At 39.4% G+C, this 18,777-nt stretch overlaps 1 protein-coding gene across 5 annotated transcripts in view; it reads left to right on the top strand.

Annotated features, from left to right (window-relative positions):
* POLA1 (DNA polymerase alpha 1, catalytic subunit) overlaps positions 1-18,777 on the top strand; it is a 312,738-nt gene that overhangs the window by 228,858 nt on the left and 65,103 nt on the right. For all 5 annotated transcript variants that reach the window (XR_014789154.1, XR_014789153.1, XM_084843986.1 and 2 more), the window contains one exon: positions 3,669-3,762. Coding sequence is in view for 3 of the 5 variants with exons in the window: in XM_084843986.1 (XP_084700112.1) it covers positions 3,669-3,762 (94 nt within the window). In the remaining 2 variants the exon portion in view is untranslated. The remainder of the gene's footprint in view (positions 1-3,668; positions 3,763-18,777) is intronic.

Here is an 18,777-nt window from a genome sequence, read left to right as displayed (position 1 = left end):
CGTTCTGTTCACACAGTGGCCAACCAGCTGTCGACCAGGAACCCACAAGCAGGGCATGAGCGCAACAGCGCCCTCCCACCCATGTTCCCAGCAACTGGTGTACATAGGCTCACTGCCTCTGGTACTGGAATTGTAGGCCAAAACCTCTGTAGGTCCACTAGTTGCTCACCCCTACAGTACACCATGCTGGCTCTTACTATAGCCAGTGGCCAGGTGACCAAATATTCCCCCTCTCCTTTTTAAACATCCTTTTAATTGGAAACCTGCGTACTGGTTTTTAATTTTTGTGAACCGCCCAGAGAGCTTTGGCTATTGGGCGGTATAGAAATAAATAAATACATACATACATACATACTGTGCCCCTTGCATTATTTGGTCTTGCCACATTCTATATTAATTGATTGATTATTAACATTTATATACTCTTCTTTGCTATAAAAAAATGAATAGAGTATACAATATCTAGTTCTTTTATACCAAGGTTAGGCAAGATTTACAGTGCATGGGCATATTTGGCAATTTGAGAAACTGACCAGATCGCCACCACAAAATCGCAGCCAAGGGAGGTGTGGCAAAGGACAAGTAACCTGCCCAAAAGACTTAGTACAAGGTAAAGGTTATATCCTTTGAACCTACAGTTTTCAGCACCAACTGAAACCTATTTCAGAACAAAATTTGTTAATTTTTTTTCAGTGGGAAAGGTAGGGCGATCTGGTGGGGTAGGGAAGCTTGGCAAGTGCCAAGAGAGATGTCCAGGAGTACATTGGTGCCCTCACCAGTTTAGTGAACACATGCGCTCTATATCCTTACGTCTTCATGTGCATAGATAGTTTATCAAAAATTAACAAATACTACTTTTGCCCAAAAAAGTATTTTGAATACATGAACAAGCCAAAGTTCATGCTAAGCAATGTTCATGTAGCCAAAACAGGACCATCCATGGATAATAGGAAGGTATCAGTGGGTTTGGTAGAATCCCAAGGTTTGCAAAAGTACACCTTTGAAAAAGAAAAAACACCACAACAAAGACAGCATGTTCAGCGGACATGAAATGCTGACTGACTGTGGTGGGCGGTGGGGGGATGTAATGGAAGATGGCATCGCTAGCTGGAACCCATAACAAGACCACTGGACACCGCAATGTGTTGTTGCAAGTTCCACTTGTTAATAGGTATAAATAATACCATAGTAGGTTTCCACATTGTTTTCTTGGTGCTTTCTACATTAGATAGTTCAATAATGGGGAACCTCGGGCCCATGTAGCTTCCCTATTTGGTCTGTGGAATCCTCTTAGATTCCTCCAGGGATGGGGCATCACCTACAAACCCTGCCCCTGGAGGTATTCATTCTGATCAGAGAAAGCAGTGGGATCTGGCTTTGCTCATTGTTGGCAAATGAGCCAACAGTGCTTCTCCAAGCACTGGCTAAGTCTGTTTGTGCACTGCTTGCCACTTTCATTGGGACGATTGTCAGTACGCAAAGGAGGCAGCCAGCCTCCCTGCCTCCATATAAGTCCCTTTCTCTATGCAGAGAGGCACAGAACTATGTTCCTCTCTCTGCACAGAGAAAGGCAAAAAGGGGGGTGGAGTGGCTGATGTCAGAGGGAGGGGCTTCAGTCATTTTCCTAATGATCCCTAACATGGAATTTGCCTTTTTCACAGCTGTTGTGCACTGGATAGACATTTTCACAAAGCTATCCACGATACCTCCAAGACCTTTTCTTGGTCAGTCACTACCACCTCAGACCTCATCAGTGTACATGCAAAATTAGGTTTTTTTGGCCCAGTGTGCATCGCTTTACTTACAGTGAACTTCATTTGCCATTTTAATACTCATTCACCTAGTTTAAAGAGATCATTTTGGAGCTCTTCACAATCCCTCTTTGTTTTTACCACCCTGAATAATTGGGTGTCATCAGCAAAAAGAGCCACCTCACTGCTCAACTCTAACTCCAATTCATTAATGATCAAGGTATAAAGTACTAGTCCCAATATAGATCCTCTTACTTCTCTTCATTGTGAGAACTGATCACTTATTCCTACTCTCTGCTTCATGTTCATTAGCCAGTTACCGAACCATAAGAGGACCCATATTTTTATCCCATGACTGCACTAGATCTTCAGAAAGAGCAAAATATAATTTTAGGAAACATGTCCAAATATGTTGAATAAGGTGCTATAACATGGAGTTAATTCATTAGTATGATTTAAGTATAATCTTCTGTAAAGTTTGTGCTTGCATGGGCCTTTCTCCATTACTATTGAGCTAGATAGTATGTATCTATTTTCTAGTCCTAACTGTTGTTTCCTGAGGCTGCAGACACTTGTAAGTCATCCTAAATATGTTTCTTTCTGTTAGAACAAGCCTCAGCATGGCTTGCCTAATGTTCAGATGAATGTACTAATCTTTGGTTACTGCTCTTTCTTCCAGCCTGCTGTTGTGCGGTTCCCCTAGCCTGTGTACCTTCCCGCATCACTTGCTGGATAAACTTTTCTTTAAGAATATAGCCAAGGCTATTGCAAATTGTTTTCAGTCTTAGGGGGAAGAAGTTAGGCTAACTGAATTCTGCACTGCACTATTTACCAAGACAGAGATTTCTAACTCAGAAATAATGGCAGCTTGCTGTGGATCTTCTGTAACCTATTGGTTCGTTCGTTCATTCAAACCCAGCCAGAAAGGCTCCCAGAGCAGCTTAGAGATCAATTTAAAAAACCAAGACAGCCTCTGCCCTCAAGCTTATAGTCCAAAAGACATGACAGAAAAGGAAAAAGGGATGGAGAGGAAGAGGGAAACAAGCTAACAAACAAGCCATAAACCTATGTTGTCTAGTGAAAGTATTAAGCTGAAACAATATTTTGCTTCTTATTTCTCTCTGCTTATCTATGTCATGTCTATGCAAAATAATAATAAACCTAATTTCTTATTGAGTAAACCTGTGCATGCTGATCTGGAGGGGGTTCTAACAGGCTTGCATTAATGTTTTGATTCTTTGGGTCAAACTACTAGAAAGTCTACTATATGCCATAATCCATGGTACAATGCTATGTATACTTTGTAAAGATCCAGCGTAGTACTAAATGCATGTATTGGCTAAATGCAGTCAGGTGCTATAGCCATATCTGCACAGTATCTCTAAGAATCTATACAATTTTGAATCAATAACTCCGTAATTATCCAGTCTCTTGAAGGCTTGATATGAAGTACCTGACACTGCTTAGCACCAAAGACATGATATGGGATTAGATTATTCACAAAGATTTACCATTGTAAACATTATGAACTGTATTTAGATTTATGAATGAAAGTAAATAGGAAAGTCTTGTGATATAAAATAGTTACACGAAACTGCTGGTGGTAAGAAGTTTTTCACATTCAAACATCTTGTGTTAATTAAAACAGAGGATGTATCCATATTTACAACACAGCAGCTATTTGTATTGCTTATTTAGAGGGATTGGGGAGTGTTTAAAAACTGTATTGTACCACACCATTCAACTACATTGCTTCCCAGGGCAGCTTACAAAAGTCAAAACTAACATAACATAAAAAGTTTAAATCCAATAAATAATAGTAAAACAGCATAGCTGTGCATAAATGTTGTAACTGAGCATTCTTTTTCTGACCTTTTTTCTATAGTGTGCTACATTTATGTTCTTTTTACATTACAGTACTCTGACAAGGCCCTATTCACCCAGCTGTGCTTTTACCGGTACATTTTTGATGTGGACTATGCAAAGGAAAAACTTCCCATTCAGGAGAAAGGTATGTTAAAACACTGTAATTACTCTGTGAGTTTAAAGTGGAAATTTGCATCATAAAAGGCAGTCCTACTCTGTTGTGCCAGTCCAATCTGCATCATTTTCCTAGCATCATTTACACAAAGTTAGTTGAGTGCATGAATTAAGAAATTCTATATATATAAGAAGGAAGTTGCATGTCATAATCATCCACTGTATACCCCTCACTCTACTGAAGAAACAATGTTAGGGTTACACTTTAAATTCATTTAAAAGGTTGGAGGTGTGGGGATAATCTTCTGTTATCCTTTCATTTGATGGAAGGGTTCTTTTTGATTAACTGAGTAAGAATAGTAAAATGACTAACATTATAATACATGTAAATTGAAAGAGAGTTTGACATTTTTAGATTACTACTAATTTATTATTAGTATTATCATTTTCACACTAATAATTTTATTTACACCTAATAATAATTTTTACATATACTTTCTCATAGATAATTTATGTTTTGTTAATGTACGCTGTATGAGTCATCTATCAAGATTATTTTGGAAACTAAATTAATTCTATCTTCGATACCTTTGGAAGATTGCCTATCAGGGTCCAATCCTATGCATGTTTAGACAGAAAAAAGTCCTACAACTCCCAGCATTCCCCAGCCAGCCAGTTGTAGGACTTTTTCTGTCTAAACATGCATAGGATTGTGCTCTCACGTTTATATGTAGCTTGCCACTTCTGCAACAATGTCTTCAGAAAGTCCATTGTGATTTTGAAAAAGTTCATAATGTTGTCTCATACACTCCTGGTTACACCAACACTTCTGGTATGGTACCCAAATGTTTATATGGCCTTTGGGGGGAAATTTTCTGATTTTTTCCATTCACTGCAGTCATTCGGGGCGATTCAATTATTCTATATCATTGAAAATCTCTAGAAAATGACTGATTTGCATATACAGAAAGTTTAATAGGGTGGTAGGTATTTTTAAATGTATTAATTTGAATTTATATCCTATTTCTGAACTTAGTCAGTCCACATCTGTTCATCAGAGGACAGAAATTGGAGGTTGAGCAGGAACGCGGCTCTTCCCTTGCCGAAAAATAGCAGGAAGGTCATACTGACCCAGCTTCCATTGATATTTGGCTTCACTTCCTCAACAGTTGGAAGTTGGATTACATTCAGCACATTTAGCTTATTCTCATTCCACAAGGCAGTTGTTAGCAACTCTTCTTGGCTAGGTATATCTGCTAGCTCATCCCTCCTTTCTTACCACTTCCTCAACTGCTGGAAGGTTGGAGGAAGAGAAGAGAAAGGGGAGTCTTGCTGTGTGTCTGTGCGCACACACGCTTGCACACTCATGTATGTAGATAGAGTGGGCACCCTTCACTACTCGTGTGTGTGTGTGTGTTACATCGTATATACCTGAGAGCATATAGTTATGGCCTACCTGTGCATGTGTACTTGTGTTTGTGCATATATACACATGCATGTTTTTTCAGGTCAGTGAAAGGGACACATGCAGGTTGATCGTTCAGTCCCTTCCCACCACAGAATTTTCACACATTCTTGTAGTTTCTTATTCTAATTTATCTGATCTGGTCAATTTATGAATAGATTTCTGAGTGTAATCTTAGTACCTACTTTTACAAATCAATGAACTAATTGTTACTTAGCTTTTCAGAAGTAATTTTTCTACCCAAGTTATTGCAGCGTTGGAAATTCTGGGACACCTTTGACCTTTCCAATAACCCTTTTCTGAATTGCTGTGATGTAACAATGCTTAATCCCATTATAATTCCTGAGGAGGAAGGATCAGTTACAGACTATGAGCATTACTACTGCTACTATGAGGACCATGGAGGTCCTATCTAACAGTGGGGGAGCAGGGACTGATGGGATGTGACACAGGCCTAAAGACAAAGAAATTTACAGATGGCAAGAGGTCTAATCAAAACTTTGCTGCTTTCTAGTATTTATTTTGTTTAGCGGTTCTTCCATCTATCTCATCAGATATTTAGAAAACAGGTTTAAAGCTCATTATGGAGGAATTTGCTTCCATCCAGTTTCTGAAAAGACATCACAATGAACATTGGATCTGCTTCCAGTGAAGGGATGCAGCCGATCTACTGGCTGTGAGAACCAGGCTCTAGTTCAAGCAGTAGAACCATTAGCAACTTAACAACCTAAATGATATCCTGAAGAACAGACCAGAAATAATCATTTCTGTACATGTTATACTTTCTATTAAGTCTTACATTTTTCCATTCTTTGGCATATAAAGTCTGCTAACCTAGCAGTAGCAGATATAGCACACCTTAATTGTAGAGATTTCTGATGCTATTATCTGAAGTTCCTGAAGGTATCAGAATAGTGCCTGAAGTAAAAATGGGAGGTTAGGTTATATTGAGATGTTTATTGATTGAAACTAGGTCAGATATTAAAAGCACTGTCTGTACCTTCAGAGCATATTTCAATACTTACAGAGATCTTCATGCTATTCATTTTTATACTGTGGATTTATAAAATAAACCAGATGCATGCTCAGTAAATACTTTTACACAGTTATAGAAGCATTTTACACTCCCACTTTCATAAAAATACTAAACATGCTCAGTTTACTTTCTGGATGAATAAACTGTAAAATTGTATTTAGAAAAATGAAACAGGTAAACTGTACGACCTACATGCACAACAGAAAATCTAACTTTGAATATTTGTTTGTATCCTGTAATTTAAACATTGCTTTTTCCCCCTATGTTCATGACTTGGTATGCCAGATATCAGTACAAAGTGTGTGTTTTTTATGGATGAGTTGCTAGAAAGCTTTAGAAGGGGACTATTCTTAACGACAATATTTCTCAGAGTTACTAATGGATGGATCTTCAATATGTCTCTGTTAGCAGGTGACGATTATTCAGAGAAGTGTAAGCAGGGTGTTGCAGGTGTGTCTCAGAAGAAAGCTAAGAATGAAATGCAGCATTGAAAATTAACCATTTCCATAAATGTGGTTGGAGTACTCCCACAAAGTATCAGTACACTTTGGGTGCAAGGGGCAGAATAAGATTTTTTTGTATACGTTGGGCAGATGCACTGAATTGGCATATGGTTGGTAAGGTAGTATTTATATCATCAAGTCGATAATTGAAGTGGCTTTGGAAACAACCTCTCAAACATAAACTAGTAAAACAACTCGTTATGATTATTTTTCATATTCAGTCAGTCTAGAGAGAATTTATTTACAGGGATCACTGGCTTCCTGGTAACTAAATGCACGCTATAAACTCCAAGTCATGTTTTCTGGAAAAATAGGCAGATTTAGGCCAAATTTGAAGTTGGGACTAAATAATTAGATACGTTTGCTAGACAATAAATTACACTATTTAAAATGCTTTTGGAATGGAAGAAGACTTCTGTAATACAGATTAAACAATGGAACAATTTTCATTAGAGAGAACACTATTTTTCAAACATGCAGCATATATTTTCGGATATATTTTTAGCAACAGTATTTAAGGAATATTAAAATCCACAGTATTAAATCCATTTACAGCACAATCCTATACATGTCTACTCAGAAGTATACTCTCTGAATTCAATGGAGCTTACTCCCAGGTAAGTATCCATAGGTTCCACCTTTAAACTAAAGGGGTTTTTTTGGCCTTGTTTCATTTATTTCAATAGGATTTCAGTGGATTTACTATGATTTGAGGTGAAATATATACATTTGATTGTTACTGAATTGCTATAATTACGCCTTGAGAGGATAATTCAGTGTCTTAATATCTGTACAATTTTTCTTTATTTTGCCATCAGGTAGTTGATACAGTAGACTAATCACTGATATTTTTGTGGGAAAATACAGTTTTAAAGCAATGGGAGAGAATTTTTTTGTAGATGTATTGTGGTTATACAGTTGATAGTTTTTATTTCCATAATGTTTTTTACTACATAATTATACATCTTAATTACGTAATTACCATCATAATTATTATGTAATTACATGTAGTTCCACTAATTACAAAATCAGGAAGTATAATTATCTACTAAAAAATTTCTAAAATCTTATTTTATGAACTGGAGATCATTTAAAAGACCATTGGTGAACTACTAACATAGTTTCTTTTCTTGCATCTGACATCCTAATGATTTCTGGCCACCTCCTTTTGAAGCCAGCAAATGGCTAAAAATGTTGCTGACATCTACTTTAAATTAATTGTGGAAGTATAGTAAAGTTATTTTGCTTTGCTGTGTTCTTTTCCTCTGAATTTTCTTAGAACGTATTTTTGTTGCTACTATTATCTATCAGAAAATCAAGCTATTAGTTGGTTTAATTTGTAATAACTGGCAACCTACTAGAAGTATAAATAATTCAAAGTTAGAATTAAAAGGATCACCAAGAGGTGGAATTAGATAGTAATTGGGTTTTGATACAGACAATCTTAGTTCCAGTCCCAGTTTACTCATGGATTATCTGGATTGGCCTCAATTCCCCTGACCTAATGACATCCCAGTAAGCAAGATCAACATTGCAAATTGAAGCTGGGATGTAAATTGTAGTTGTTACTATATTTATAAGCATGTGTTTGTCTTAGAGTCTCTAAAGTATTATACTAAAGTCTATTTAGTATTACATTATAATCTCCTGAGGCACACATGATGTGGGGGTGGTTCTCTTACATGGAATATTTCATACAGGGAAGCCCAGTGTTATGCTAATAAGCAATCCATTAAAGAAAAAAAAGATTTTATTATATATTGCTTTTTCTCAAGTAATAAAGATTTGCACATACAGAGAAAAAGAAAAAAATAAACTAATGTTTGTTATAGTGAAGTGAACGATTTACTGCTCTGAACTGTAGCGAATTCTCATATGAACCAGAGCATTGAAGAATTTGATCAGAATGTTTGCTCTGTGGGAGGGAACAATCTCAAAATAGATGAGGTTGAGTGGTATCAACATGTTGACAGAGAATTGGAGAAGTAGATCCACTATAAAGTGCAAGCATTTCAATGTGAACATTCTGTGTAGTCACAGATAAGTTCTACAAAGTGATATTCCCTTTATGCGGTATTTTACTTGGAAATCAGTAGCTAGGATCCAAAGAACTATGTTAAACATACTTAAGGCCTTGGGCATGCCCAACAGAAGTTTTGTCTTTTTACCTTCTGAATGGCATGCCATAATGCATAATGTTTATGAAGAACCCAGGGCCCTTGGCATAGTCCTGTCAATGGGGCCCACCTAGCACTGATGACCAGGCCTCAACAGAATTGCCCCCATAACCACTGGATCTCCACTGTCCCCTACCCAGTGACATGGGTGATGGCCCCAGTAACACTCCAGTTGCCAATCACCCCCTCCTCTCAGATTGATACGCATAGCACAGATACTGTTGGTAGCTGAATGGCTGCTTGGTTTTGATCAGTGCTGGGTCCATCCAGACAGAGAAGGCCAGTATCCATGCCACCAGGGGGGCCAAGTGATGATGGAGCACAGGCAGTGTGGTGTCACCTCTGGTGGGCCTTGCTGGGTCGCATGAATCCTAGTAGCTGGCCAAGTATGCCAGGTGCTGATGCCGATCCTAGAAGCAGCCCTCAGTTTCAGAAGAGTTCTGCATGGGGGCTTCTATTCAAGGAAAGATATTCCAGACCTCCTCTCATTGCATGGAACTCTGTGGTTTTTGCATCCAGACTATAGTTTGTTGAAGCTGATTCCACACACAGCCATTTTGTCAATGCAAGCAAACCTTAACCACTTTAGGTGTTCATAAACAAGATATATCACTGATATAGTCAACAGCAAATCCAGTGATGGCAGCAACTGTAAAAGTGCTGCTGCCATCACAGGAGTTCAGGTTCACTTTTTCCATGATTACCCCAGCTCTCACCTTGTATTTGTTTATATGAACAAAAATGTACTGTGTTCAGTTAGACACAAATAGACACTGGCGGGGAAATGCTCTGGGTCCAACTCCCATTCGCACATAACAGTGGCCTGATTGTATCTTGTTGTGTGATATGCAAACCCGGACACATTGGATTGTTCATGGGTTAAACAACTCATGGGTTAAACAATCTAAGAACTAATCATAGGTTACCTTTGGGTTGTAACCCACAAACAATCCAAAGTATCTGGGTTTGCACATCACACAACAACCTATAATTAGGCTGATTGGAGGTTGATTATGCAAAGCAGAAGCAGCTCACACATGTCGTGCAACCTGGCAAATTGTGGGTTAATTAATTAACCCACAATTTTCCGCAGTTATGTGCGAACCAGGTCATAGCAACCCTTCCTCACAAGAGAGCTCTTGCTGGGAAGGCAACAGTAGACTCTCTTCATATCTTTTTAAGAAGGGGTGATGCATGTTCCCGTTCCCCCTCAAATCTGCTTTCTGGGGAAGGTCCATAGCTTGCCTAGTGGTGACACAGAAAGATGCACCTCTTCACAATTTAACATCCTCTAGCAGAAAATGGGGGGGAAAGTTCCAGCTTGCACTGTATGTCTAGAAAATACAAGAAATAATGTGGAGAGAAATGGATACATCACTGTGGACAAGAAAAGAGGAAGGTTCTGTTTAACACATCTGTCCGGCTTTTTCTGCCCATTTCTTGCCTCATTTTAAAATGGGTAACACTAGTTTAAAATGGATAATGCTAGGCTATCAATGGCCATTAGTCATGATGGCTATATATTACCTCCAGTACCAGAGACAATAGGCCTCTGTATGCCAGTTGCTACAGAACATGAGGAAGATGCTACTGCCCTTATATCTTGCTTGTGGTATTTCCATAGCCATCTAGTTGAGCACCGTAGGAACAGAATGCTCAGTTAGATAGACCTTTTGTCTGATCCAACAGCTCCTCTTGTGTTTTTAGTTTTTGAACTAAAAGTCCAAAATGGTGTCCTGAATATGCATACTTAGTTTAGTCTATTTTATTGTTGAATAACTGTGCAAACCATTTAAAGTATAAACTAGAATTAAGGTGAACTTGCTACTCTAATTCCCTAGCTTTCTTCAGCAAAGATTGATCATCATACATTTATATGAGCTTTCCATAATATGGGCAAATGAACTAGAATAAGTTAAAAGTGTGAATGCTGGTCTCCAGACCCACTGAAGGAAATATAGCCTTACACTGATATCGTCAGCTTTCAGCAGTATCTCTTGCTACTTCTCACTGGAAATGTGCTCAGTTTTCACCCAAGTTCTCAGAATAAATATCTAGTGACGATAACTGTTGTCCAGTCATCTTGCAAATTTTAACTTTTTTAACCTTATTTTTAACCTGCAGTTGATCTTCCCAGGATTATATTTGTCAAATGCATATCCAAATGTTTTCTGATCTTAAATTATGAAACTCCAAATCTCATAATGCAATTATTTTGACATTAAAATGTTACATACTGTAATATTTCCACTTAAAACAGACATTTTCATTTTACAAAAGATGTATGTAGCAAGACAAAACAGAATAAAAAGAAGTGAGTGACAGACTGAGCTATTTTATTTACTAGATAAAAACAAATAATCCTATTAGTGTCAAATATTATGAACTTGGAATTAAAATACTGAGCTATTTATGTGACTGCTGCATGTTTTTATAACTGTGAGTGGGCTATAACTATGGGATTAAATTAGTAACAGAAATAGTGACAAGTGCATTAGGTATTTGAAATCTTTGATTTGAATACCTGTAGAAGTATTTTCCCTTTGCATGTTGCAACAACTCAGAAAAAAATGCTGTGTGGATGGGGGAGGGAAGTAATTTAATTGTACGTTCATCACCACTGAAAATCGCATAGCCTTATTATTGGTCCTGATGGGCTAGTAAGTTGATGATTACTTCTTTTTAACAGAGGATGCATATGTTTTCAAAGCCTATATATTTATTTGTTTGTTTGTTTATTATTTTTTTAAATGGAAAAAACCATTCTGGGCATGGGGGATAAGTAGCTTAATGGTTACCTCACTGAAAAGCATAGGCTAGGCTATTGCTAATCCTTCCCCCTTTTGAAGATCAGTATCCTTCCCATTCTGTTGAGTAGAGTTAATTGTACAGCATTGTATAGAATAAGTCGCTTCTTTTTTTCTTTTGGTTTACATGTATTTGCAATAATTGTTGGGAAACCTGTTACTTTTTCAGGACACTAGTTTAGAATTATAAATATGTTGTGTTTTTTTAATTTCAGGAATGAAAATCATGTATTTATTTATTACATTTCTATACCGCCCAATATCAGGCTTTAAAAAGGAGTTAGATAAATACCTGGAGGAGAAGGCTATCAATGGCTACTAGTCCTGATAGTTATGTGCTACCTCCAGTACCAGAGGCAGTGGGCCTATATACACCAGTTGCTGGGGAGCATGAGCATGAGGGTGCTTTTGCGCTTGTGTCCTGCTGTGGGTTCCTGGTCGACAGCTGGTTGGCCACTGTGTGAACAGAATACTGGACTAGATGGACCCTTGGTCTGATCCAGCATTGATCTTCTTATGTTCTTATGATATCTGCACCATCCTGAATGAATAAGTCTACAACATGGGTAGAATAACCCTATTGTCTCTGGAAGAGTGTCCCAGAAACCATAGGATTTTTCAGAGTCCCCCTCCCGAAGTTGTGCACACTGCTACAAAATCAGGAGGGGGATGCTGGATTCCGATCCCACCCTTGCAGCTGCCATGGAAAGAACCATGACGGCTGCTTTCTGAAGTCGCCAGTACAGCTTCTGGGAGAGGGAAAAGGGCATGTTTTGGAGCCTCTCCAGCTCCAGTATCATTACTCCTCTAGATGGGCTCAGAGGCCCATCTAGAGGAAACAAAAAGGAGAACGGAGAAGTGAAAATCACATCCATCACTCCTCCAGCCCTGCTGGCAAGAGTCCAGCGCCCTTCTAATGGCTTGATTAATTGATGAAAAACTGTAACCATTTAATTCATTAATTTATTTGATTCATTGATTAAAAACTGTAATTGACTGAAAGGTAGTCCTGATTTATTGGGCAGCAGATTTAAATACTTACAACACATGCTTATAAAAGTGCAGGTGGTAAGTGTGAAGGAACGCTGGAACTAGTCCCAACATCCCTGCAAGGTAGGGCTGGCCAGACCTGGCCTCAAGTCCCCAAAATGACCCAGTAGTCACCCTCCTAGGCCAAGAGGCACTGAAACTAGCACTGAGGTTGCTCAGAAAAGATCACACCAACCTTAAGTTGGATAAATGTTTATTAAGGTAAAGGGGGTAGAGGGAAGGGGAAGGATGGAGGGAGTAAATTGTACAAAAGGGTACCAAGCTGAAATACTACAATAAAAGCAACTGGTTACACAGAGAGCCTTTTAACCTAACACCCAAGCAAAAATAACAAAACTGGCTAGCCTATCCTTGTACATGTAAAGTATGGGCCTCCCAGGATAGAGTCCAGCCTTCCAGCTAGGTCGAGGAACCACCATGACAAAGGGAGACAACCACACTTTGGCTTCTCCTTTTAAGGCCCAGCCCTGGCAACTCAGGGCAGATTTTCCTTCAACCAATCACCAGCTCAGCCCCTGGGTGTACCACCCTCACCCCAAAAGAGGCAGGATCTTCCCACCCAGTCCAGCTGTTATTGCTTTCCAGTCAACGAGGACTGATCATGGCCTTGAACAGCAGGGCCAGGGAGCTGCTATATAGCACACAGTTCCAGGTGGTTGTGTCAGATGTGACACCCAGGTCTAGTCTCATGGTGGAAAAGCAGGCCGTCATTTTTGACAGTAAGCACTATCTTAAGAGGCATTCTTTTTTCACACACAAGAGGAATGCCCCTTCTAAGATAATGTGTGCTATAACATGTGTGCATGATCTAAAAACAAAGAAGTATGCTTATTTCTTCCTTCGGAAATATTGATTTTACCCATAAAAAGGTAAAGGTGTCCCCAACCAGTCTTGTCTGACTCTAGGGTGTGGTGCTCATCTCCATTTCTAAGCCGAAGAGCCAGCGCTGTCCGAAGACGCTTCCGGGGTCATGTGGCTGGCATGACTGAACACCGAGGTGCACGGAACGCTGTTACCTTTCCCGCCAAGGCGGTACCTATTTATCTACTTGCAATTTCTTGCTTTCGAACTGCTAGATTGGCAGGAGCTGGGACTGAAGACGGGAGCTCACTCCGTCACGCAGCACTCGGGTCTCGAACTGCTGTTCTGCCGACCTTCCGGTCTGCAGTTCAGCGTCTTAACCACTAAGCCACCGCGACCCCATGATTTTACCCATATGCACATTTAATTCATAGATAAACTGATAAATTGACTGAAACCTATGTGATTAATCAATTAACATTTATTTAATCAGATTGCAATCTTACTAATTAATATGACTTAACTAGCAAATTCTTAAAGAAAAAATGTTTTGGTTAGATTTTGATCACAGGAAATCACTGACTCTAAGACCCTGTCTTATAGGCTGTCAAACAATAATGATACAAATAGAAAATACTGGTGATATTACTAATTAATACATATTACATCTAATGAGGTTCGAAATGTTAAATCATAGTAGGTTGATATTCTTGGGACAATGTAATTGCTTCCTGCTGTTTATGGATATTATAGGTTTGAATCTGAAGTTACTGGATTCTGGATTGTAATCAAAGCATCCAATTTTCAGTGTAGTTTTTATTATATTAATATTATGTGCCTTTCTAACATTGTGGAATTCATTTTTCTTCGCTTTTAATATTTTTAGATATCTATTGTTGTTAGAACATATTAACCACTTTTGAAATATGATGATGTTTCCAGTTGTCATTGAGGCTGCTTATATCTTCTTTCAGTGGTTTTTGTGAGCAATGGATCAAATTAGATTCATCACTCTTGGCTTGTAGTTATTTCAGATTGAAATGGAATATATTAAGGCATCCAACCACACTGATTACATTGCAAGCCTCATTTAATTTCATACATTCACACATTACAGTGAAAAGCAGATTTTAATGCATGATTGTGACTGTACCTTGAGTGACTTCAAAGGTCATTTGTAATAGGTGCATAATTTGTTACTATTGGATACCTAATTAACAAAGAATGTTTCACAGCTATCTACTACCTATATAATCTAAAGTGTTCGTTTGTGTATTTTATGGAGACCAAAAATGTACTGATACGTTGTTCTATGAAAGCCTATTGGTCAACTGATCGTAGTATAAACCTCGGGGCACAGTTTGCTGAGAATTTCTTTTGTGCAAACTTCACAGTAAATGTTTAGCTGTGCATACCTTGCACAGGTGCTTTTCATTTGTACAGGATTGGAATGGTGAATGTATTAGGGAGAGGACAGAGTTGCAAAACTCAAATAGCAAATATATCACTACTGAATTATTGTAATACTGAACCGCAAAGCTTCTGAAGAGTACAGGTATGCCACCACAGTACACTGTAGCCATAATCCACTGAAGATATATCTGTGTAATTACATTACCCATGTCCAGTGCTACCTCTTGAAAAAAAATTCTGTAGTATCTTCTTCTCCCAAAGAAGGCCACTAGTAGCTTAAAAAGTGGCTTGCCTTTTCAGCAGTGGAAACTGCTACAGAGAGAAATGTACAGAACAAGCTCCAGCTCTGCAGACATACAGCTTTCTTGTGCATGATTACTTTGGATTGCTGCCTATGACTGTGTGACCCAACAAATATTTCTTTCTAATTACAAAGCAACATTTTACATAGTCTGACATTCTGGAAATATTCCTCTGTTGGCATAGAAGTGTCACTACAAAATGTATAGGTATAATCTATATAATGCCTCTTATGCATTATTTTAATGATTTTTTAAACCAGTTTAATATTTTCCCATTAAAATCTCTGTATTTTTATACTTCATATTAATATTGTATGCAGATGTTTATATGCACAAATTGGTAAGAACTAAATGACACTTTTTCCAGTCTTAGCAACACATGTTGCTGTCTGAATAAAGAAGAATTAATAAATATATCCATTATTTTTCATATTTAATTCTAAATAGTTGCAAATTAAAATATGTGGTTTTAAAGTTTTAGCTGAGATATTAACATAGGTAAATTTGTTACTATCCAAAGTTAGTTAATAGCTAAAATGTAAACCACACAGTGGCTGGAATCGAAAGAACTCCTTTCAGAATCCCCATTCCTTTTCCTTTGAACTGAAGACTCCTGTCTGTTCAGGGCAGCTAACAATATTTAAAAGAAATACAACAGTTAAAAAGAACAAACCAGAAAAATCCAATCAAATAAACAGCAAAATTAAAACCAGCAGAGGAAGGAGAAGCTCAGCACAGCAACTAAGAGAGTGAAATCCCCTCTACTCTCAGGGGGCTTCAAATGCAGTGGCAAAACAATGTTATTCACCTGTCACCAGAAGTCCAGCAATGAAAGAGCAAAACAGACTTCCCCAGGAGGGAGTTCAGGCTTCTGCCACCGCTTAATTCCACCACTGCTTAATTCACTGAGACCAGTACACCTACCACTGATATCGGAACCAACACAGAGAAACGAACCTGTAGAAGAGCTTCTTCTTGTGGCTTCCACATCAGAGGGCAAGATACAAAAGGTGTCTTCATTCCTAATTCCTCATCAGCTGAATGATGTCAGGAGAAGTCGATCACCCTCGCATTGCAGGCACTATCCCCCATCTCAACAGGGGTTTCCCGATTCAGTTGCCTCTGGCTACTTCCATCCAGACCCCACAGGGCTTGGGGTTCTGAATGGCATGAGCAACCCTGGTATCAATCTTGTCTACCCTGGGACAGGAATAGATGGTGTCCATCTCACTGGAATCTTTCTCGACACCACTATTGTGTCAACAACCCTCATTGGAGATATAACATGGATATTTGTGGGGATGTATACAGGTCACGCCACCACTATCCAGCTCACTTCTCACTTGATCGGTACCAACGTACCACATCAGCTGTGGTATCAAAGCCACCTCCAAGGCAGGAATATTTGTGATTCCTCCATGAGTGTTCCCTTCCATGTCAACAGTTTGTTTATTTATTTACAATATTTGTATACTGCTCCATACCTAAAACAGATTTTGGAGCGGTGAACACAAAGGATAAAACAGTAAAAGACTTAAAAAGATCAGAACACCATATTAAAATAATGCTTTTTATAAAACAGAATGCCAATAGAAACCATGGCTGGTCAGTTGAGGAATGCATCCTGGAACAGTTGTTTTCAGGATGCACCAGAAACAACACAGTGTTGGTGCCTGCCTGACCTCCAGGGGCAGGGAGTTCCAAAGAGAGGGGACCACCACAATGAAAGCTGTTCTTCTGGTGGACTCCAATTGGGCCATAGGTAGGGAGCATGCTCTTCCTGCCACCAACACAAGTGCCAGGTGTAGCTGTTCCTTCAATACCACTAATGGAAAAGTTCACACCACCTCCTCTGCTACCATTCACTACACTACCTAGCAGTCTGTATCCTACCCCCACTCATACCACCTCCTCATGCCTGCCCAATCCGAAGGTGGGCTGGCGGGATTGTGCCCCTTCCAATAGCAAAAAGGGGTGTCTGTGCTGTCAGGACCACACGATTGATAATTTATTACATTTGTATACTGCCCAATAGCCAAAGTTCAGTCAGACTCAATGTCTGGTGCCATCCACATCATCCCCAAATGCTGTCGTTGGGAAACAGGCTATTTCATTCCTGTCTGAAGGTATGGGGCCTTTTTCTGAGCAAATACTCTGTATGCCACTCTGGAGACCCAATAACTGAAAATCAAAGATCCAGTTTTTGATGTGGTACAGTCAGAGGTTTCTACTCCAGTAGCAATTCCTCTGGTTCTGGCACTTCTACAAACCATCCAGCAATTTTGAAAGGCTCCTCCTTCTGTACCAGCCACCTCAAAGCAGCTTGAGCAGATGTACAAGGTTCTGGAGACAGATGCAGGGTTTCTGTTCCTATGCTAAATTCCACTATTGTGGAAGCATCGCAGGGCAAGTTACAGAAAATCCATGCATCACCTGTGGATAAAGAAGGTAGATGGTTGGACTTGACAGTACATCGTATTTACTCCTCTGCTGCACTGGGACTGAGAATAGCTATTTATCAAACAGCAATGTCCTGATATCAGAAAAAGTAGGATTGCTGTTCGACCATCTCCGAGAGGATACACAGGAATTAGCACAAGCGTTTCAAGCTGAGGAGATATGCCTCTCTCACCAGCAAATAAATGTGTCTAGACACATGGCTGACTGATGCAGAGGAAATGGTTGGTTTCATCGCTCAGAGGAGGCATGCATGGCTTAGATCTTCAGGTTCATCAGAAGAAGCTTGCTCCAAGATTGAGGACCTCCCACTGGGTGGTGAAGGTTATAGACCTTTGCTTGAACAGAGAACAGCAAGTGTAAACATTTTTGCAGCAGGACAGGAGTGGACTCGGGATCAATAGGGCCGTTGGATGGGTCCGTTTCTATACCTCTTTCCACCTTTCCCTTTCATCACCTGGGTTGTGGTAAAAAGCAGAGTGGATGGGGTGAACTGCATCCTTCTCAACCCTGGCTCACTCTCCTCCTTTACCTATCACTCGAACAGTATGTTTGCTTTCCCCATATCCCGAATCTCCTTACACGGGACTGGGGCAGAATCTACCATCCAGATCTGCACACACTCTGTCTGACAGCATGGAGAATCCTCATGCAGCTGTGCCAGAGGCAGCTCAGTGTATCCTTGATGCAGTGCGTAAACCAACTACTAGAAGTTCCTATGCCAGTGAAGTTGTTCTTTCTCTAACTTTGTGAATGTTCATGGATTCAATACAGTTCGGTGCCCATTGCACCTAGTTCTACAGTGTATTTTATCCCTCCATGAGAAGGCTTATCGATACCTTCTCTAAGGGTTTATCAAGCAGCAATTTCTGCCTTTCACTATCCAATGGACAGGGGTGTCAGTTTTTCCCATCCAGTGGTCAAGTAGTTTCTCCAAGGAATCCGTAATTTCACCACCCCACCCCCTGATCCAACACCCATTCTACAGGGCCTCTCCACCAAACCTTTCGAACCACTAGCTGCTGTGGCCCTTTG

The sequence above is a fragment of the Heloderma suspectum genome, chromosome 3 (genome assembly GCF_057233095.1).
Source record: "Heloderma suspectum isolate Gila_16-S chromosome 3, 16-S_ref, whole genome shotgun sequence".
NCBI classification, from domain to species: domain Eukaryota; kingdom Metazoa; phylum Chordata; class Lepidosauria; order Squamata; family Helodermatidae; genus Heloderma; species Heloderma suspectum.
Note: the sequence above shows the minus strand (reverse complement) of the source record. Positions and strands in the feature narration are given on the sequence as shown.